The sequence below is a fragment of the Acomys russatus genome, chromosome 13 (genome assembly GCF_903995435.1).
Source record: "Acomys russatus chromosome 13, mAcoRus1.1, whole genome shotgun sequence".
Taxonomy (NCBI): Eukaryota; Metazoa; Chordata; class Mammalia; order Rodentia; family Muridae; genus Acomys; species Acomys russatus.
Window position 1 is genome coordinate 64845608 of NC_067149.1, and position 20173 is coordinate 64865780.

General features: G+C 42.0%; 1 protein-coding gene across 1 annotated transcript in view; it reads right to left on the reverse strand.

Annotated features, from left to right (window-relative positions):
• Positions 1-278: 278 nt before the first annotated feature.
• Positions 279-20173, reverse strand: part of Gys2 (glycogen synthase 2) — a 29723-nt gene continuing 9828 nt past the window's right edge. The window contains exons 5-17 of the mRNA XM_051155530.1: positions 19978-20122; positions 18810-18927; positions 18300-18420; positions 17026-17132; positions 15925-15984; positions 15186-15264; positions 13633-13746; positions 10844-10970; positions 5921-6016; positions 4661-4824; positions 3392-3472; positions 999-1237; positions 279-513 (exon numbers count right to left, since the gene is read on the reverse strand). Of these exons, the coding sequence (XP_051011487.1) occupies positions 1013-1237; positions 3392-3472; positions 4661-4824; positions 5921-6016; positions 10844-10970; positions 13633-13746; positions 15186-15264; positions 15925-15984; positions 17026-17132; positions 18300-18420; positions 18810-18927; positions 19978-20122 (1437 nt within the window). The 3' untranslated portion in view covers positions 279-513; positions 999-1012. The remainder of the gene's footprint in view (positions 514-998; positions 1238-3391; positions 3473-4660; positions 4825-5920; positions 6017-10843; positions 10971-13632; positions 13747-15185; positions 15265-15924; positions 15985-17025; positions 17133-18299; positions 18421-18809; positions 18928-19977; positions 20123-20173) is intronic.

Here is a 20173-nt window from a genome sequence, read left to right on the forward strand (position 1 = left end):
AGTGCTATGAACTTTCCTCTTAGCACTGCTTTCATTGTATCTCATAAGTTTGGGTATTATGCACATAAATCTGCTTATGTGTAATCATTCGAATATTCCCTTAAATAGATCACAGTACATGTTAGAAAAATCATTCCCACACTTAAGTGGATTTCTATTTTTTCTACTACTTTTATTATAGTTTTAAAGATAGCTTCTAGTGATGTCAGGTACTATTCATGACAAGTACTTCTCATATGTCATTTTGAGTTCCTAAACATTTTAAGCAAGATATTTCCAAAGAAATTAAATCCACAAAGAGTGACACATTTACTCATTTAGAATTGGCAATTTATTATCTATAAAAATTGATATTTCCATGTAGGCAACAAAAACACTGTTTTAGTAAGGTGATACAAGTTGGTTGTAACAACTTACTATCAGGGATTTGGACACAAATTCTAAATTTCAGATGTCATGTAAATATTTGTTGGACTTGAAGAAGCTCATTTTCTTGTGGGCTTTGACAGTCATCTGCAGAGGAAAATGGAAATTTGTAGCTTTAATATACATAATAAATGCTGAAAGAGATTTATTCAGATTATAGAAGCTTCATAAATTCAATCAAAGGATTATGAAGATAATTATGTAAAGAAAAATCAGCAGCTAAAATTTTCTGATCACTTACATTAATTATCATCATCATCATCGTCATAATTTTGTGTAGGATTTAGTCTGGTCTTCAAATGATGGCACTCCCCTGCCCCAGCCTTCTGAGAGCTAGGATGACAGGAGTGAGTCACCATTTCCAACTCAATTAACCATCTTAAAATGCCTCCAGTCCTGACCCTTTTAAAATCCTCCTCATCTCTAAATGTACAGGGATTTTATTCCAAATTACAAAACTGCCATTCACTTAACCGCCTCCTTTCTGCATGGGCAGAGAATAATCCCATTGTGATTCTCAGAAGAAAGAAAGGGGAAGCGAGCCTTTCACTCTCTCAGACCATTGTTCTTACTTCTTTGAGCTGAGTCAGTTCTTATATTCCCCATGAAGCTTTTTCTTCCCCTTTGGGACATGGTTCAGGGAAAACGGCGACTTGATATTTAACCGATCCCGCAAAGCCTCCTCTTCCTCATCATATCTTTCATCTTCATCTCCTTCATCTTCCACATCACTGCTCTGAGGACTGGATGTCTGAGATCCCAGTGGAGAGGGTGGTACTGAGGGGGGCCTGGGGTACTTAAACCCATCCGTCTGCCGAGAACAAATAAGGCGCAAATGTTAAAGAAGATGTCTTGGTTTTCTCTCTTGTTGTTGTTGCTTTTTGTTTGTTTGTTTGTTTTATTTAGTTTTGTTTTGAAACAAGGTCTCTCTCCATAGTCCTGGTTGTCCTGGAACTCACAATATTTAACAAACTTTCATCTGCTAACTTTCTCATTTTTAATATAATGGTCTCTTAAGTTTTTAAATTACATTGTGTAACTAACACACATGCACAAGTGCACAAAAAGCATGCACACTCACAAAGACATGTGCTCTTTTGTACACACACACTGACTTACACACACATGCACCAATGCACATGCATATAGACACACGTGTTCACACAGACACACACGCAGCAGGCGTGTAGGTGCTCACAGATACCCAATACAAACATCAGATTCCCTGGTATTGAGGTAGCAGGTGATCACTCCATGAGGAGCGCTGGCAACTGAATTCGGGTCCTCTGGAAGACCAGCAAGCACTCTGAACTGCTGAGCCACCTCTGAGTTCTCGGTTTTCAATAACGTAGACAGTATGGGTGCTAATGTCATTAATATTAGGTGGTCAGTTGTGATCTTTCAGGTGCTCATAAACTTTTATTCTAGTACTATCAACATTAAAAGGGATTCACTAACCACACAATTAATTATCTTTGAATAAACACTAAAATATACCAAGTGCTATTACATACTATCTATAATAATTATATATAATTATATAGTGTATAATTTGATATTTTAGCAATATTCTCATAATTTGTTCTTCCTGCTTCCTCTGTGAGAGAGAGAGAGAGAGAGAGAGAGAGAGAGAGAGAGAGACAGACAGACAGACAGACAGACAGACAGACAGACAAACAGATAGACAAACAGAGACAGAGAGAAAGCAAATCACTTGCTGGAGGCCACAGCATGTGAGGAGTACAGCCAAACTAAGTGCCAGGTCTCCAAAAACCCAGGGTCTTTCTTTAGTCTCAATGGCCACAGACATTGCTTTGTTATCCTTCCGATATTTTCAGAAAGTTCCCAGGACATGGGCAACTAACTGAGTAGGCCACTGACAGCCATCACTAGGAAGAATCCCAGAGGCTGGTGATCTCACTGATTCCCAAGGTGGCACCATTTTCATCACTTTAGTCAGTGAGGAAGCAGCGCAAGCTTCTAGTGACAGCGCCCGGCTGCCTCAGAGTTCCTGAGAAAGCTCAGCTGACAAACACATGCTGAACACCAACTGTGTGTCAAGAATCACAACGCCACCAAAGCCATAGTGTGGAACACATCATCCCTGTTTCACAGGAGTGTGTGTGCTCCAAAGACGCTGGTCAGCTCTACCTCAGTCATTCTTGCTTGCACATCAGTATGTCATACATTCATAGTCCCTTTAAGCTCCTGGCACTTAGCCTGGAAGCAAAAAACTAATTGAAACCCGAGCAAGCTACCACAGGCCACACTGCTAAAGAGGACAGACTCTCCTCCCTCAGTGACCATCAGCTGCTGACAGTTTCCTCAGCTTTAGGTGGACACATGAGTCCCATCCTTCTCTGTGATGAGACACCTATCAGGGCCCTACACCCATGTCTACACAGGCAGCGCTGATTGGACTCAGGGAGGCAGAGCAGGGAGAATGAAGGAAGAGGAAGGAAGAGAAGGAGAAAACATGAAGTTGGGGTGTGGGAGCGGTGAGGGATGGTCGAAATACACTGGACTCATGTATAAAATTATCAAGGCATTTTACAAAAGAGCTCCTGTGGGCCATGCTGAATGGGACATAAACACAAGTCCAATCCCTCTTCCAAGCTTGAATTTGCTCTATTTCATTCTTACCAAGTGGCCATTCTATAGGTAAATGCTTCCCTGGATGGGAAATCTACCTCCTGTTAAATCAACCCACTCTGTTGGATAACTCTCTGAAGAATTGGGGCCTAACGGAACCTCCAAGCATCAAAGCAGAGAGAGACGTAATGATGAGATACTTCTTTACTGCGTGAATTGGCCTTCTAGGTTTGTGTGCCTCACTTCTTCGCTTTGACTCAACACTATCAAAGGCATACTATTGGCATATTTTTCTACTTCCAGATTCAAATTTTATGTTAGAACTGCCAAAGAAGAAAAAAAAAAAAAAGCAAACAACACATTAAATGTTTACCGTTGGTGGCGATGTGGGCTCCAGGTGAAATCTGTCGGGAAAAGCCCTGCTTAGGGTCAGGTGTCTGGCATGCTGGTAATACTGTCAAGAAAAAGCCAGCTTAAATGTGAAAAACACATAAATGTTTCAATATCCAAGCAATGACATACAGTTGTATTTTCCTGAGCCTTCAAGATTTGTCTCCACATTAACTGAGCATAAAACTTAGTGTGGGTTTTCTTTTTTTTTTTTTTTTTTTTTTTGGTTTTTCGAGACAGGGTTTCTCTGTGTAGCCTTGGCCATCCTGGACTCACTTTGTAGACCAGGCTGGCCTCGAACTCACAGCGATCTGCCTGCCTCTGCCTCCCGAGTGCTGGGATTAAAGGCGTGTGCCACCAGGCCCGGCTTCTTACTGTGGGTTTTCATGCAATATTTTGCCCTATCAGACATTTCATTGACCAATAACTATATGTGTCCCAAGTGTGAGAATAAATGAAGAAATGACCATCTATAGTTTTATTTTCTGCCAATATATATGTCCAAAAATACCATAAAACATTGAGTGAGAGTATGTAGGCCATACTGAGCTCTGGATCAAATACAAACATGACTGAAAACTGATTTCATTTTTTAATATCTAGACACTGGATGCTAACCCAGCCTGGACCTACATAAGGAACAAACCTCTGAGGTCCTGGCCCTGTTCTCCCCTCAAATGAGGTAGTGGCGTTAACGTAGGCCCTGCTGTGCACCAGCATTGTTGGGTGTAGATTTTCTGCTCCTGTTTCTTGACCCGGAAAATTCAAATACTTCATAGAGGAAAGCTAAGGTTTGTCACTTAGTATTAAATCACACAGTTTTAAGATATGTGGACACCTGCGTGTTTGCTCACCCAAGGCACAAGGGAATGGAGGCACTGCCTATACTTGTTGCATTCACAAATGGTGTCCTACATTATCATAGAATATAATTGCATTGCCTGTGAAAAACAAGTATGGGTTTTGTTCTTGACACTTTCTCAACTCCGCAAAGCATCTCTGCATGCCTGGCATGTATCAAGCTCAGCACACACCAGGGTCATGCTACATTCTGACGGGCTTCATACTATGGCTGTCTTAACCCATGAAGACTCGTGTTTATGACTGTGAGAACTTATGATCAGTTAAAAAAAAAAAAACACAGGGACTGCGATTCCAGCTCAAGGTACTGAGCAGGTTTTGCATATTGTGACTAGAGGCAAGGTTTTCGTCCTGCAGGGCTCCTCAACACGCTGCTGAGGGAGCTGCTTACCCTGCCCAGGTATCTCCAGTCCAGAAGATCTGAGAGTCTCTCTGTGCGGTTCCTCTGGATGATCCTTTGACGGCGTGACTGTTTGCAAAACCCGTAGAGAAACTGTGTCAGCTGGTTGCAAGAATCATCTGGTGAGCGGAAGCGCCGGTCTACGATGTAAATACCTGAAGAACACAACGTCCAACTCGGAGATAAGGAATGTTCTTTATTACCTCAGGTTTCACCAAAGGCCATAAACCAGCCTGTCTTCAGTGCCCACCTGCCTCCTCCAAGGCCTCCACTTTATCTTTTTCCTCTTCTAATGCTGTATGTTTTCTATTATTATTATTATTGTTGTTGTTGTTGTTGTTATTATTATTATTATTATTATTATTATTATTATTATTATTATTATTAAAAATCGCCAGCAGCCTTCTGCCGACGAAGCAGATCTTACCTTTAAAAAGATATCAAGTCAGTACTTCCCTATGAATTGTCACTAACCAGAAACACCAGGTGGGACCTAAAGCCAACTCCCCTCTTCCGGACTCCTTGTTCCGGCTTACAAGCTTACAAACTTTTTGAAAACTTACGAAGGAGTGAGAGCTGCCCCCTGCCGACTCAACTGAGAAGGCTTCTGCACAGAACAAATCCTGGTCTAATTGTCTTGTTGCTAGGCAATGTAAACAGACACACAATGAAATGCAAATTCTCCTTACAGTCTTAAATAAGTGATTTTTTTCCCCCTACCTTGATGACACGGATCTTTAAAAGAATAAACGTGTTCTCATTGCAGTGGCTCGCAACATTGCTAATGCCGTAACTCTTTAATACAGTCCTTCATGTTGTGACCCCCACACCATATAATAATTCTTGTTGCTACTTCATAACTGTAATTTTGCTACTGTTATGAGTCGTCATATAAATATCTTATATTCAGGGTATATGATAGGCGACCGCTCTGAAAGGTTGAGAACGGCTGCTACAGAGTGACCATTATGCATGCTCTAAGACCATGGCCACCATATCATTGCTCCTAGGACTTAAGGGGGAAAAAACATCACCACCATCAAACAATAAGTTAAAGGTAAAGTTTGCCCAAGTTCTGCCCTTTGTAATTCTTTCTTGGGGTCAATATATTAAGAACATTCTTTCCTATGGACTTCTACTTAAATCTACTTTTAATTAAACAAGAACTATAAACTTTACTTTCATTTCAGGACAACTTTAGAGTTAGGCCCCATGAAGACCCTGAGGTCACATGGTAAAAGAAAATCTCACCATACGCAGAAGGGTCAGCCACGTGCTCCTGCACGAAACACCCAAAGCCGGAGAGGTTTGTGGTCACACTGGGGATGCCCATCACGGTGCACTCGGCTGCCAAAGAGTAGACAAAGGATGAGCTTCAGACCTGCTCCCAGTCGTCGCACACGGGTAGAGGGGAAGGACCTGTCTGCCCAGCGGAATCGATTGTTGCTCCCTGCCAGGCATGGTACTAAGCCTCCTGTGCACTCACTGTGCAGGCGATCTTTGAAACCTCCTGTGAAGCGATGCTGATGGCATCCCTCTCTGACAGGTGAAGACGTTAAAGGGTGGAGATCTGATGTAACTTGCCACTTCCCAGAATCGGGGACACCAGAGAGCTGGAGTCCTAGTTTTCGCTGGGACCCACTGCTCTCTACCACATGAGTCCAGCTGGCTATTTTCTGGTTTTGTTCTGTTCTGAGCTCGTGGCTCTGCTTGGCAACTTTATGGGGAGGGTATGTGTTTGGACACAGCCAAGTTCTCCGTTATTATAATCTCCTCGGCATATGCCCCACTACTCTCTTGTGGGTGCATCCTATGCATTCTATGAGACCGCCATGGATTAAAGTTGGATTTCAACAACAATGAAAAACAACAAAAAGCCTACAAACCCATGGAAACTGAAAAACTCTCTACTGAATGACTACTGGGTCAAGACAGAAATAAAGAGATTAAAGACTTCATGTATTTCAATAAAACCAAATGCACAACATACCCAAACTTATGGAACACAATGAAAGTGGTGCCAACAGAAAGTTCATAGCACTAAGTATGTAAGAGAATTAGATCTTATACTAGCAACTTAACTACACATCTGAAAGCTTTAGAACAAAAAGAAACAAGCACACCTAAGAGGAGTAAATGGAAGGAAATAAACTAAGGGCTGAAGTCAATAAACTAAAACAAAGATACCAAGAATCAGTAAAACAAAGAGTTGGTTGTTTGAGAAAACGCAACAAGATAGACAAGCCCTTATCCAAACTAACTAAAAGATAGACATAGAATATCTAAATTAACAAAACCAGAAATGAAAAGGGAGCCATGGCAACAGACATGGACAGAATCCATAGCAACAGACACCGAGAGAATCCATAGCGACAGACACCGAAAGAATCCAAAGAATCCTTAAGTCATACTTTAAAAGAACCTGTACTACACAAAGTTGGGAAATCTAAATGAAATTAATAAATGTCTTGATAGATACTACTTACCAAAATTATCCACATCTAACAGAGGACTAATATCCAAATTATTTTTTTTAAAAAAACTCAAGAAAGTAGACACCAACAAACTAAATAATCAAAATAAAACTGTGGTACAGACCTAAACAGAGAACTCTTGATACAGGAATCTACGTGGCTGAGAAACACTTAAAGAAATGTTCAACATCCTTAATTATCAGGGGAATGCAAATCAAAGCTTCTTTGAGGTTCCATCTTATACCTGTCAGAATAGCTAAGATCAATAACTCCTTCTGGCAATGGTGTGGAAACTCATACAACCACAATAGAAATCATTATCATGGCTCCCTGGAAAGCTGGGAATCGATCTACCTCAAGACACAGCGATACCACTCCTGGGCATATACCTAAAAGATACTCCATTCTAACACAAGGACGTTTGCTCACCTATGTTCATAGTGGTTTTATTAACAATATCCAGAAACTTCAAGCAGCCTCGATGTACCTCAACTGGAGAATGAATAAAGAAAGCCTAGTATACTTACACAATGGAGTATTACTCAGCTCTTAAAAAATGAATCACGAAATTTATAGGCAAATACATGGAGGCAACCCAGACACAGAAAGACAAATATGATATGTGCTCACTTATAAGTGGATATTAGCTGTTAAATAAAGGATAATCATGCTACAACCCACAGACTCAAAGAGGCTAGGTAACAAGGAGGACTCTGGGGCGGATGCATGGAACTCCCTGGAAAGGGGAAATAGACTAGATTATGCGGACTGGGGCAGCTGGGGGTGGGAACTGAGGAGTCAGGTTGGGAAGAGAAGGAAAGAAGGAAAGAAGGAAGGAAGGAGGAAGCAAGGGAAGGAGGAAGGAGTGTGGAGAGATGACTAAAAATTGGGTGCATTTGGGAGCAATGTGGGTACCTGGTGCAGTGGAAACTTCCTGGAACCTATGTGGGTGACCCTAGCAAGGAACTCCTAGCAAAGGGAGATATGGAGCCTGAACCGACCATCTTCTGTAACCAGGCAAGGCATCCAGCGGTAGGACTGGGACACCAACTCAGTCGCAAGACTTTCAACCCACAACTTGCCCTGCCTGCAACAGTAGGGCAACAGTGGCTCAGAGTCTGTGGGAGTGGCCAATCAGTGAACTGGTCTAACTTGAGGCCCACTCCACTAGAGGGATCCCATGCCTGACACTTCCTAGAGGGGCTGGAAACCAGGAACTAGATGGCCCAGATACCTAGGACAGAACCAACACAACTGGCCAATAAATAAAATAAATAAATAGTGGAATGATTTCTAATGCTATACTCATAGCTTCGTACCTAGCAGACATAGAGACCCACAGGCAAACATTAGACAGAGCTGGGGGACCTGGAAGAAGAGGGAGAAGAAAGACTGTAAGGAGCTAGAGAGGTCAAGGACACCAGGAGAACGTGAACCACAGAATCAAATAAGCAGGGCCCATAGGGGCTCACAGATCCTGAAGCTGCAACCACAGAGCCTGTACGTGGCTGTACTAGATCCTCCGCATATGTGTTATGGTTGTGTTGTTCGGTGTTCTTGTGGAATTCCTACCAGAAGGAGTGGGAGGGTCGGGGGTGTGACTCTCTGGCCCATTCGGAACACTTTTCCTCCTACTGATTTGCCTTGCCAAGCCTAGATCTGAGGGTTTGTGCCTACTCCTATTGTGTCTATTATTATTATTATTATTATTATTATTATTATTATTATTATTATTATTATTATTATTATTATTATTATTACACTGTTCTGCCTGCATGTGTGACTGTCCACAAGATCTCATTATAGATGGTTGTGAGCCACCATGTAGTTGCTGGGGATTGAACTCAGGACCCTTGGAAGAGCAGATGAGTGCTCTTAACCAATGAGCCATCTCTCCAGCCTGTTGTGTCTTGTTATGTGGTGTTTGGTTGCTATCACTGCCCTTTTTTGAAGGGAAAAAACAGTGGCTCTGGGGAATGGTGATGGGGTGGGGGAGAACTGATTGGAGTGGAGGGAGGGAGGCTTAGGTCAGGATGTATTGTATGAGAGAACAAGTAAAAAGGAAAAAATGTAGAAGTGACACCAATAGCAATTTTTAGAACTACAAGGGAGAAAGACGAACTAGATAAATGCATTTTTAGGACAACTTTCAAGAACCAGTCATATATTGTCCGTTAAAGTTTAAATCATTTTCCACTACTGACAAATCACCCAGGTGGAAGGCACAAACTCTGTGTGCAAAATCTTCTTGAAGAGAAAATTTTAATGAAGAAAAGAAAAGAAAAAAAAAAATTAAAATCAAGTTCTCTATGGTTTGCTTACTCCAACAGGACAGGATCCTTGTGTTATGATCTGATAGACCTGAAACAACAGATCAGAATAGCAAGAGCTGCAGGGCCCTGCGCTGCTGTCCTGAAGGTCACAGCACTCTCTCCTTACAGAATTTCAGATTGGGGCTGGAGAGCTGCCTCTGTGGGAATAAACGCACAGCATAGGGGCTGGAGAGCTGCCTCTGTGGTTAGGAGCACAGGCTGCCTTGCTCTGGCTTCAGTTCCCAGCATCCACGGCAGCTCACAACCATCTCTAACTCCAGGTCCAGGAGACCTGACACTCTCTTCAGGCCCCTGAGGGTACTGCAAGCATTTCATATAGTCATACATACTTGCAGAGAAAGCAACAATACACCTGAAAAATTTTGAACATATAGACATTGTGAAAGTTCTTCTTTTAATAATACCTCTCCCTTTAACCTGGCCTCTGTTGTCCCTTGGGCTATACTGTAGTCAATACACTTATTTTAGCACTTTGTTTTAAAATAAGTGCAATTGTACCTACATCATGAGGAATATGTCTTCTTCCCAACTGGACACAGGAAAGCAATGACCTCATTCTTTACAGCTGGAATACAGTCAGACTGTTCGCTTTTTATTTATTATTTATTTCATCATGCTGGGGATTGGAAAGAAGGCCTTGACTATTGTAAGCACATGCTGTGCCACTGAGCTGTGCTCCTAACCCACACTTCTCTTTGAATAGGACACTTCATTACAAATGCAAATCCATCGTCCTGGTTGCTAATGATAACCATATCACTTAGGGATCAGAAGAGGAACGGCAAATAGTAAATCTGAGAATTCACTATCCATTTGGAAACAAAATAAGCAGAGATGGCAAAGTTTCTGAGCATATGACGCATCGGTTACAACACCTTACCCACCTTGAGAGACAAGGAAGTAGAGGGGTTTTTACGGCCAACTTTTGTTTTCCAAGACCCATTAAAATATTTAAAATGTGTTCTTCTGAAATAGCTTTTAGGAAACCATATTGGAGGAGTTTCAATTTTCATACTAGCTCTATCTACTTGGTTTCTACTTCACACTAATGAGATGTATAGAAATAACCAAGTAGTATGCAATCCTCATAAAACAATGTCTTCCTCTTTGTAACACAGTGAGGCACTGGGTTGGGCCATGCTCAGAAGGCAGCAAACCCCTACTGTGGAACAGTCACATATAGGTTTGTCCCTGTCCTTAATCATAAAATTGATGCCTGAGATGTATCCAACCCAAATCATTCTTTAAACAAACTGAGAAATCGAAGCCTCAGTAAAACTCCCACTCACCTTTAACTTTCCATATACACACTTGAAATAACATGTAACTGAAACAGAATCGACCCGCAGCCGACATACATCACATACCTGGAGTGTAACCCCAGGGCTCATAGTATGATGGAAATACCCCAAGGTGACAACCTCGGACAAATTCTTCATAATCCATGGGCAGTAGGGGGCTGGTGGAGGACAGAAATTCCGGGTGCAAGATCACCTGAAAGAAAAAGTTCTAATGAAGAAAATGAAGAGGAAAAAAAAAATCCCTCTGCACTTTGCTTATTTCAATACTAGAGAGTCCATGTGTTGCGCGTCCAGGGACAAAGGGAAAGATCAGTTGTAAAGGACTCAGACTCCTCCCTCCACTCTGCAGCCCACAGTCCCTGCCCTGCACACTTAACCTCCAGCTCCACACCTCGGATCACAGGGTAGAGAGTTAGCAAGCACATGTTCCGCTTTCACACTAAATTAGACCTGAAGACCCCTCCAGGATTGTTTCCCAAGGACCCTTATATTTGGTTCCCCAGCTGCTGACCCCTGTCATATTGCCAGTTTTGTTCCCAACTTGACCGGGATCACCTGTGACCCATTCATGAGTCAGTTTAGCTGAGGGAAACGCAGCTGAGGGGAGGAAAGGTTTTGGAACAGTCCTATCCAAATTAGACCGTGCCACATGACAACTAAAGTATCTTGTGAAGACGGTATTTATGCCTCTGCTCAAAAAAAATCACACTTGACTCAAGAAAAATGCTGCACATACGTGAAGGCGTCTGTCCTGGTGTGTCAGTGTTCAAGAACCAATGGATCAAGGCACAAGCACCTACTTATATGTACATTGTCATAACTGTATGATATTCTGGAGAAGACAGAACTACAGAAGTTACCAAACACTATGCAGTAGTGCATATGCAGAGCCCAGAGTGTGTTTAGGACAGCAAAGCTACTCTGTATAGTACTGTAGTGATGACTACACATCATTTTTCAGTTGTCCAGTTGTCCAGAATGAATGATGCCAAGGTGAGTCCTAATACAAAGCAAAATCATGTGCCAACTGAGATTCATCGGTTATATCAAGTGGACTGGGCCAGTGAGGGTGTTACAGAGAAGAAAGAGGTGGTGCCTAGATGGACATTTTTATTTTTAAAAAAAGGCTCTGGAATTCAAGCTTATTAAAGTGTATACACAGGACTTGGAAGATGGAGAAATGCATATAGGGCTGGCTGTGTAGGTGTGCAGAACCCAAATAGGAACCAGGCTGCGGGGATGGAAAGGTAAGTCAATGGCGAAGAACACTAATTAATCTACCAGAGGAACTGGGTTCAATTCCCAGCATCCTCATGGCAGCTCACCACCATCTATAGCTCCAGTTTCCGATTATCTGATGCCTTCCTCTGGCCTCCTTGGGTACCAGGCATACACATGGTATTTACACACAAAAGGGGAGATGTTGGGGCATGGTCTGATGTAGTTTGATACTAATTTCTGCTTGCTGTCTACTTTTGCTTAATAAAAAGCCATCCCACCTGGGCAGGGCAAAAGAGATAGGTGGGACTAGAAAAAAAATCCTAAAAAAAAACTGCCACAAAAGAGGAGAAAGGAGAAAGACCTAAAGTGAAAAAAAGAAAGCTGTCATGGGTTAAAAAACAAACAAACAAACAAACAAACAAAAACAAAAACCAAAAACAAACCCCATGGTCGATGTGGATAAAAAATCTGGCCCAGATAAAAAACATTAAGAAGTATTTAGGATTATAGATGAGAGGTAACTTAATAAAAGTTATTAAAAAACAAATAACATGAGATTGAGACAGGGATCCCATGCCTAAGGCCCCACTATAAAAATTAGTTTAAAAGATTGATCTCTGCCCTGCCCCAGGTTTACTAAGACTATTTTAAAATATAGCAAAGGTCTGTGTCTTGATTGATTACTAGCCGGGCCTATAAATAATACATATATAATTTTAAAACAATAGACATGCATGCAGACAAAACACCCTTATACATGAAATAATAACAAAACATTAGCATTTTTTTTAACAAACACATTTGCAGGGCCAGGGAGTGAGCTGGCTTATCACTCTGCTTGTTGTAACACACACTTGCAGGGCCAGGGAGCTGGCTCATCACTCTGACCTTTCCATGACACATCTCACCTCCACCCCACACACAAAATAAATAAACGAATAAATATAATTTTAGAATAAAATGCACAAAAGAAAAAATTTAAAGACATAACTCATATCAGATTCCTTTCCTAAAGTAAGTTTTAGATTATACTTTGATCACTAAAATTTCGGTAATTTCCTGGTGCCTACTGGTAACATTGTGCAATGAAAACAAATATTAGAATTAAAGCTCATAGTTACCTAATATCTAAGAGTATTCTAATTACCTAAAACAAGAAGCAGAATCAGTTCTCTTTAGAAATGCTTACATTTTTTTCTGGAAGATGCTAAAACAATGAAGAGCTTGTAATAAATTCCCTCCGTAGTTTATGCTATATGATTCTTTTGTTTAGATATGTGCATATGGCTGTGGGGGATATGTGTTCTTGTGTGCACACCTGTGTGGAGACCAGAGCTCAGCCCTGGGTGTTGTTTCTAAGGAGCTCTCCACGCTAATTTTGATGCAGGGTTCCTCTTTGGCCTGGAGCTCGCCAATTAAACCTGGCTGGCTTACTAGTGAGCTCCAGGGATCCCCGGGGTTCCCCTGAGCCCTGGGATTTCATGCATGTACCACCAGGCCATGCTTTTACCAGAGGGCTGGAGGGTAACCTCGGGCTCTCATGCTTGCATGGCAAGCACTTTACCAGCTGAGTCTTTGCCACAGCCTATTCTGCACGATTTTGAAGCAGTCTATATCAAAACAATTAGTTGCACCTTGACTCTGTCTGCACGGTTGTTGAAAAGTCCGATTCGTCTAATGGTGCTGAGGATGGGATCGGTAGAATCATCAATCATGTTGTGGGTGGTCACGGGAGGCAAAGACTGTCTCTGAGGGAACAGAGGGAAGAAAATGTCGGAGGTGAAAAGTATTAGTAAGTATGATTCATTTCTGCAAAAGGTTATTGACATTTCATGCACCTGGCTGTACTCAATCCTCTGAGATGATGCAGCCTATCATGACTAAGCATTGTGTGTTTTGTGGGAAGAGAAAGAGTTCCAGAACTTTCTTCACATACCGGGAGTAGAAAACTTCTGTTCCTCTCCTGCAGCCACAGTGTTGTCATGGCTGCTTCTGGATTTATCTAGAGTGGGAAGGTACTTTGGAATCTTTAGCCAAGCTGAACTTGACTCATTGGAATTGTCTAGCAAACCGCACTATTAACAGAGGAGCCCCATACATGTCTAGTATACTGCCTTACATTTTAAAATAACGATTCCAATCAGCTGAGAAGTGCTGGCATTTTCTGTACTGTTGTGTAGATTCTGCACTTGTGAACATTTTCACAAGGCTCTTTGTTATAATGGTCATAGGTTTTGAGTAGAGTGTATTAGTTCAAAAGGAATTGTGTAAATGGTTAAAAAAAAAAACTTGGTGAGATTTCTAAAAGAATCCCTTAGAAATAAATCATAAAAGCACATACAAAATTGTAGTGAGAATTTGGGAATTTTAGCTTCTTGAAAAACACAGAAATATTATAAAACTATGTTTTTGTTTTAATCCCCAAGTGTGGAGATATGGGGCTGCATCACAGCACCTAACTGTAACTTGCCTCATGCTCTAGCAAAGGCATGATTTTGCCAGCTGCAGATAGTTTCTGCAATTGTGTAACATTTGGAATTCCAAGGGCTTTTCAGAGGGTATATAAATGCTAGGGCCCCCAAGAAGCATGGTGAATTGTTGGTTGGTTGGTTGATTATTTTGTTTGTAGTTTGTTAAGGAGTTGTGCACAAAGAAGAAATTAAATATGCCAACAGTGACGATCAAGTTTGCTCCAAGGAACTCGATGGCCCAAATGAGCAGGAAAGAGTCTAATGATAACGTTTGACCCCTTTCTTCTCTATTCTTTTTTTCTCTCCTATCTAGTGTTAGGAGGTTGAAAGGGAAGAAGAAAGGGGATGAAGAAGGGTGGAAGAAAGAAAAATCCACAGAGTAGTAAAAAAATCTGACTTTACAAAGCCATTCAAGGGACATTGAGCATTTTTTTCTGGGTGGGTAAAAAGGCTCAGTAGTTAAAGGTTCTTGTTGCCAAGCCTAATGATTTGAGCTCCATCTCATGACCCACATGGTGAAAGAGAGAATCTAACTCCTTCAAGTTGTCCTTTGATTCCCACATGCCCTGTTCCACAACCACAACATATAAATAGGATGAAAAGAGAAAAAATTTTAACTCTAATTTAGGAGATTTATTCACAGGAATGAAGAAAACATTGCCTAGGTTGATTTTAATGATCATGGGAGATGATGGGTACTTTAAAATTTTCCTTACCTGAGTTGAAAAAATGGCTCTTTTCATAATGGTTAAGTCATCTCGATCCAAAATACTATTCATGTCAGGGATTTCTCCTCTGTGATGAAAACGGTGTTAGAAATAAAAATGGCTGTCCCTGGTTAGGTGACTTCTAATTGTCAGGCATACATAGTTCACTTATTGTAATAATGCTAGTTGCTAAGATGCTAGCACAGATTTAATATGTAAATATTTTTTATGTATTTATCAAATTCCATTAGTATATATTTGAACTCCAAAGCTCCCTCAGTTTCAAACTGATGTACTAAAGAGTCCCCCACTGCCTATCAACCTGTACGCACAGGCACACATGGTCTCCCATGTACAGGCTGTTTGCTGATGATGTCAAACGAAAGTGGAAGGCTAGTGTTCGCCTGACATGACATCTTCAAAGGCTATGATGTCAACCATGCTCAGGACAAAATGCAGGAAGGTGTCTAAGTTGTGGCACATGAATGGTGAAGCCATTGTCCCATCCTGAGTGGCTCTCAACCGTCCTAATGCTTTGGTACAATTCCTCATATACGATGACCCCCCCCAACCATAAAATTATTTTCACTGATAGCTCATAACTGTCATTTTGTTTCTATTATGAATCATGATGTCAATGTGTGATATGCAGGGTATCTCATACGCAACCCCTGTCAAAGGGTATCCCTCAACACCCAGTGGGGCCATGCCCTACCGGTTGAGAACGGCTCTTATGCAACTCACTCACCTCAATAATGCGTCATAGAGTTTCTTTCCAAACTTTTCTTTCATAGAATGCACGGTGTCCCTGTTTGACACAGAAAGATTTTTAATTCAGACGGAATTACAACTTTTCGTGTTCATTTGTGGGTGTTTGAAGGAGAACGGCCCACAGAGGCTCAATATTTGAATACTTGGTCCCCAGTTGGTGGAACGGTTTGGGAAGGATTAGGAGGGGTGGGTCTTGTTACAGAAGGTGCATCATTGGGAGTGGGCTCTGAGGTGCCAAGATGGCCAGGCGACTCCTAGTTAGCTCTCTCTCTTCCTCACGCTCGTAGACCAAGATGTAAGCTATCAGCTAATGCTCCAGTGTCATGCCTGCCTGCTGTCATGTTCCCCACCATGGTGGTCATGGATGGTAACCCTCGGCAACTGTGAATGCTGAATCAAATTTTTCCTTTCTGAGTTGCCTTGGTCATGGTGTTTTGTCACAGCCATGGAAACGTAACTAAGACATCATCTGTTGTGGAGGTGCTGTTGTCTCATTAGCACTCCTTGAAGTTACAGGCTTTTTTCACACATAGCCTCTCCTAGTGTTCCCCACTGCCCAAGTTAGCTTGGTTGAAGAAGGAAAAAAGAAATCTAGGGCTAAGTCTTGGACAAAACACTTGACAGCCCAGAGAGCTGAAATTCTTTTTTGCTTGAGGTAACTTGGGAGTGGTTGAGAGTGTGGAAGGACAGCAAATGGAGGTGTAGACAGAGCAAGTTAGTGAAATGGTTGATAACTGATTGATCTGGGTTGAGTGTCGACGGAGTCACTATACACATCTCCTTCCTCTGGTATGCACACTAGTTTTTCCCTGTAAAATATATTAATCCATCTTTAAAACCTACATATAGATACTTGCTCATTCTGAGTTGTCTGTTAGGAAGTTTTCCTAGCACAACACACCACATTATGGGCATTGCACAGTCTGACATCACAGGTAGCATCAGAAGAGAACAAAACTGTATTTATGCTGTGGTCATCAGGGAAGAAATGAAGTTCCAGTACACAGCTCAGAGGTCACACACTCAGGCAAAACTCCCTTCACGTGTTGCCTGAGAAGGTTGACAAATGTGACATTACCACAGCTGTTTTCGCACCGCCTGGCCCTTCAGGGTTTCCACGTTGAAATTGTTTGTCTTGGCAGGCATGATGAAAAACACTACCACCGTGACGTTACTCTTATGCATCTGGGGAGGGTTAGAAAACACAGTAGCGTCACCTACCAAAGATCAAAAAACACCTGGCATGTGGATCTTAAACACTGGACAACAGTGTTTTCACGTGTTTTGGGAAAACAAGAATATGCTGAGCCACAGAACGAGGACTGCTGAATTTGCAACACTTTTCAGTTTTAATTGAAACCTAACTCCAATCCTGAGTTGTCAGCAATGAATATTTCCACACCATTGGCCATTAAAGCAGACAATACTGGCTAGTCATATCCTTGTGTTTTCCTGTACTTAAAAAAAAAAAAAAAGTACTTGATAGAAAAACATAAATCAAAATTCCTTCTTTAAAGTTCAGATTCAAAATTTAATGAGGATTTCTTTCCGATTCATCCTTTTCTAACTCTTTCTAGTTTACTCATACTGATTTCTACAAATAGGTTTTCAACATGCTTCTGTCACATGTCTAGATGGTCTATGTGATGCATTTTGGCTTTTAGGCTTAAAGTAAAGAGGCAGTCACGTGCTCTGCACTTTAGACACAGCAGATCCTATGCTGTTGCGCTTTAAATACACAGCTGCACTCAGCCCTTATACCCACCCTACGCCCACGGATGTGCTTGGTCTCATCCTAGTGAATGTTAAGGAAGCACAGTATGTGTAATATTTTGTCTTAGTGCCCATAGCAGGGTCATTTCCAGAATAACATTATCATTTTAAATGTTTTCTTATATGCCCCCTCAACCCCACCTCTCTCTGTGTCTCTGTGTATATGTGTGTGTATATCTGTATGTGTATGTGTGTGTGTAGTGTGTATCTGTATGTGTGTGTATGTGTGTGTGTGTGCATGAGGGAGAGAGAAATAGAGTGTGTGTGTATGTGTGTGTGTATGTGTGTGTGTGTGTGTGTGTGTGTGTGTGTGTGTGTGTGTGTGTGTGTATGAGGGAGAGAGAGGGGGAGGGGGGAGAGAGAGAAAGTGGTCAGAGGACAGCTTCTGGGAGTCTTCTCTGTCTTTCCAACATGTGGGTTCTGGTGATGGAAATCAGACTTGGCAGTGAACACTCTTCCTGGCTGATCCACTTTACCTGGCCAAGGTAAAAATCAAACGTCCTCTTGAAAGCTAGGCTCTTCACTTCCCACAACAGACCTTTTCCAAGAGCCATGGGCCACACCCCAGAGCTTTCTTACCCTTAGGAGGAAATTGAGCCTGGATAAAGATTCAAGGAAGATGTCTGCTCCTTTGTTTGAGAACTCATACCTCCCAGCAATGAAAAGGAATAAAGTCTTCTCAAGATCAAAGTCTAGATGCCTGAAACAAAACAAGGCAGTTCCTAATAAAACATAAAACATAATAACAACAAAATCCAAAGGACGAAGTCTGTTCAAGCAGAAAGGGGCTGGGGAAACAGAAACGTTTGTGATAATGGCTGGAAACATCTTTAAAAAGGAGAGACAGTGAGAGAGTGGGGAAGGGGAGGGGGTGAGAGAGGAAGAGGGGGAGTGAGAGAGGGGGTTGTAGAGGAGAGACAGAGACAGAGAGAGACAGAGAGAATATACTGGTGTTACAAGTCGTTCTGAACAACCTGGTGTGGCATTTGGAACCTAGCTCTGGTCCCCTGCACGAGCAGCATGTGTTCTTAAAACTTGAGCCACCTCTGCAGCCCCTGTGCTTTTATTTTTGAATAAAGAAAAACCTACCCATAGAAATGACCTCGAACAAAGTCCTGAATTCTGGCCTTGTACATGGCATGGAGATTTTGAAATTCATGCACTGCAGAAAACTTCTTAACACTCAAGCCATTTGGAGTCACTACATCTGGAAAAGAAAAATAAAACCATGGAAACTTTCCTGAGAAGGATATACACTCCCTGTCACCAGAGAGGGGTGCTGCGATAGATAGATAGATAGATAGATAGATAGATAGATAGATAGATAGATGGATGGATAGTACGAACCCTGCATTTGGTAGTTTCTTTAAAAGGCAGTTTTGAGTTAATGTGTGAGGGCAAAAAACAGGAGATTAGTGGGTGGGTGGAAGTGGCAGCTGAGGTTTACTTTCAAAGGTATTTAGCAGTGAGGAATAAAAGGACAGTATGCAACCCTTTAACGGGACAGCTCCACAAGCAAAAACTCTCTTTAGAGTAGGAAAAAAAAAAAAAAAAAAAAAAAAAAAGCATGTGAGTAATCTCAAAGAGGGAGCACTGTAGACAGAAAGAAGTGAAGGAAGATCAGGAAATGAAGACATTGCCAGCCAAACTTTTGTAAGAGCCAACAGCATGAGACTGAGCCTGAGCTGGTTGGGTTTTGTCAACATACCAGCATATCTGGGAAGAGGGAGCTGTAATTGAGAAAAATGCCTCTGTGAGTCTGTAGGCAACTCTGCTGTACATTTTCTTGACCAGTGGTTGATATCTGAAGGCCCATCCCTGTGGGTGGGGGCATGTCTGGGCAGACTGTCCTGGGTGCTATAAGAGAGCAGGCTGAGCAAAGCACGAGGAGCAAGCCAGTAAGCAGCACTCCTTCATGGCCTCTGCTTCAGCTCCTGCCCTGACTGCGATGAGGACATGTAAGATGAAACAAACCCTTTTCCTTCCCGAGTTGCTTTAGGTACTGGTGTTTATCACAGCAACAGAAACTCTAACTAAAAGACTGAGTCCACGAGAACCCCAAACCCAAGGGAACACTGGGAAAGAACAAACAACACAGCACAGCCCTTCACCTGCCACTGTTCTGCCCTGGAGCTTTTGCGTATTTAGTTTTTAAAGACCCCTAGGCTGCATATGAAACTGCAAGCAACACCACAGCAATTAATTAAGCAAGGACGCTGCAAGCATTAGGGGTGGCACACCAAGCCTCTGCAGTTACCAGGCTTCCTCTTCAGCATGTGCTCCGCCTCAATGGCCGTGATCTCTGACACTGTGGTGAACACGTGTGCGCAGTGCACAGAGGCCCGCTCCATGCAGTAGCGGTGGTAAATCTGCCTTTCCCCTGCCTCCTTGTCTATGTTGAACTGTTGAAGACAAACACACATTCCTTATGCAACCCTCGCCACAAGCAAAGC